We start from the raw sequence: 2,500 nt of genomic DNA on the forward strand, positions 1-2,500 counted from the left end.
GTCTCGACGTGTACAACAGGTTTTACCGGTGTAGTTATCGGAGTGCGGCTCACCTGTACGACTCGCAAAGTAGGTTTATTCTGCTGACCACTTGAGGCTTGTGTTGTGGCTTTGGCTACACCATCGCGTTGGTTCGCAGTACCACTCTGTACCGTTCGTACGTTTGTCGCAGTCGATACCACTTTGCGCGTTTGTAGGGTAACAGCAGGCCGCGAAGTTGATTTCAATTGGCTTGTAGTGACCGTTGTTGCTGATTTTGCAACAAAAGTGCGCTGCTGCTGTTGCTGCTGCTGTTGCTGCTGCAGTTGTTGCTGTTGTTGTTGCTCCTGTTGTTGTTGTTGCTGCTGCAGTTGTTGCTGTTGTTGCTGTTGCTGCTGCTGCTGTTGTTGTTGCTGTTGTTGTTGCTGCAGCTGTTGCTGAGATTGCTGCGATGCGGTTGTGGTAAGGACAACGTTCGCCGTTTGAAAATTGACGTCACCCGTCGTTTGCTGTGTCTGTGCTGCTGGTTTTCCAACCAACGTGACATAGTTGTTACCGATCGTTTGACCGGCCACACTAGCCTGGATAAGCTGTGGTTGCTGTTGCTGTTGTTGCTGTGATTGCTGCTGCGTTTGTTGCTGCATTTGATTTTGATTAACAATCGCAATCGGTGCCATCTGACCTGGCATTCCACCCGTCAGTTGCAGGCTATACTGTGGCATCGATTGCGGACTTATCGTCAGCTGTGAATTGAGCTGGGCTGGTGTTAATCGCAGCACACCATCCGGGCCAGTTTCCACCTTCATCTGCACGAGCTGCACACCGCCATTCGAGGGCAGATTCGTTACCATACCGTTCGTCGACACATTTTCCGTTACAGTCGGCGTGGACGCATCGTTTTTCATCATGACCGGCACGATACACTTGTTAACACCACTGGCCATCAGCTTGAGATCTTGCAGCTGAATACTTTTTGTCATAACTTGCCCTCTATTGACTGGTGAACTTGTAACAGCTCCGCCTGCTCCGGCAACGCTTGTTGTACAAACGACAGAACCACTCGAAGAAACGATCGGTGATACAGTTGGAGAAGCACCATTCATTCCAGAGCCCAAAATAGACGACGCTTTAACAGGCGTTTCGGGATTGATGATCTGATACACTTTCTGTCTCTTCGCTGGCGATGCCTCATTCTATAAAGAAAGAAAGAACAATCGGTTAAAAAAGGGTTCTGAAAGCTGCTCTTCTTGCATTCTTACTTGACTCTGGGGAGACTCTCTTCGAACGGGCTTAGCCGTCGGTGCTTTAATTTTGATGAACTCGTCAACCTGTGTAAACGTTCTGCTGAAAACAATGAAATTGGATTAGAAACCGCTCTTCGTACACGTTTGCCATTACGCTTACGCTTGTTGTTGCTGCTGTTCAGGGGGCACCAGCTTCGGCGGAGAAACAGGAACTAACATCCCGTTCTGCAATTTGTAGGTGATGTTATTATTGTTCGCCTTGAGCATCGTCTGTCCGTCCAGTGTTATCGTGAACTGTGGCAATTGGTTTTGCTGTTGCTGCTGCTGCTGTTGCTGTTGCGGCTGTTGTTGCTGTCCGCTGGCTTGAACTATGAGTTGTGGCTGCGGAGAGGTGATTTGTTGCTGCTGCATAATGAAGTTGTTGGCGTTGTTGTTGCTATTCACTGCCACAATGCCAGCCGGAAGGGCAACATTCGAGACAACTAAGTTGTCGGTGCCGATGGTGCCACTGTTCCCGTTGCTGTTATTAACGGTTATCGAACCATTCATCACCCTCTGCAGACCATTGTTGCTGCTAATCAGTATTGGCGTGTTGTCCGGGAACTGGTTCACGGGCTGTTGCACGATCTGCTGACCGCTACCGGTTGCCACCAGCTTCACCTGTGTGGTGGCCGGTTTCGTGGGACTGACTACCGGGATCGATGTGACTATTTGCGGGATAGTGGGCGGAGGAGGAAGTGTGGGAGGAGTATCTTTCCGTTTGTCGTCTTTGATGTACACCCGTCCAACGTTCTTCATCTTGGCCGAGTTGAGACAGCTCTCCAGCATCTTCTGTGCCCGTAGCGTCGCATCTCGGTAATCGAGGTGCGCCTCCACCTGCTTCAGACAACTCACGCACACGGATTTCGGCAACCGGTCCGATTCTTGCACCTAAAACAAAGAGCAACGTAAACACAAGTGCCCTCCGGAGGGTCCACGACGAGGTTCTTACGGTTATCCTTAGCGAATCGCTGATTTTGTGCTGTATTTTCTTTTTGCGTCCCTCGTCGGTGAAGACTCCGATCCGTGAGCCGTTGCTGCCCGCGCAAAGGCGGCACAAATCGGCAAAGTTGACGCTCTTGTAGCCCGTCATCGGGATTGGGATGTTTCGAGGATTTCCAGAAGGATAATGAAGGATCCACCGGAGGCTTATCTCCCGAAAAGTTTCCCGCTTTTTTAACACCCACAATCGTCACACCCGCACGCGTTTGTTTATTCTTTTGTGTTTTTCGATAGCG

At 50.2% G+C, this 2,500-nt stretch overlaps 1 protein-coding gene across 2 annotated transcripts in view; it reads right to left on the minus strand.

The window, feature by feature from the left end:
* Nucleotides 1-2,500, minus strand: part of LOC126577720 (putative uncharacterized protein DDB_G0271606) — a 4,865-nt gene that overhangs the window by 2,220 nt on the left and 145 nt on the right. For both annotated transcript variants that reach the window (XM_050239576.1, XM_050239577.1), the window contains exons 1-4: nt 2,215-2,500; nt 1,384-2,153; nt 1,239-1,320; nt 1-1,172 (exon numbers count right to left, since the gene is read on the minus strand). The exon at nt 1-1,172 is cut by the window's left edge and continues 441 nt beyond it; the exon at nt 2,215-2,500 is cut by the window's right edge and continues 145 nt beyond it. In XM_050239576.1, coding sequence (XP_050095533.1) covers nt 1-1,172; nt 1,239-1,320; nt 1,384-2,153; nt 2,215-2,355 — 2,165 coding nt within the window. In that variant the 5' untranslated portion in view covers nt 2,356-2,500. The remainder of the gene's footprint in view (nt 1,173-1,238; nt 1,321-1,383; nt 2,154-2,214) is intronic.

The sequence above is a fragment of the Anopheles aquasalis genome, chromosome 3 (assembly GCF_943734665.1).
Source record: "Anopheles aquasalis chromosome 3, idAnoAquaMG_Q_19, whole genome shotgun sequence".
Taxonomy (NCBI): Eukaryota; Metazoa; Arthropoda; class Insecta; order Diptera; family Culicidae; genus Anopheles; species Anopheles aquasalis.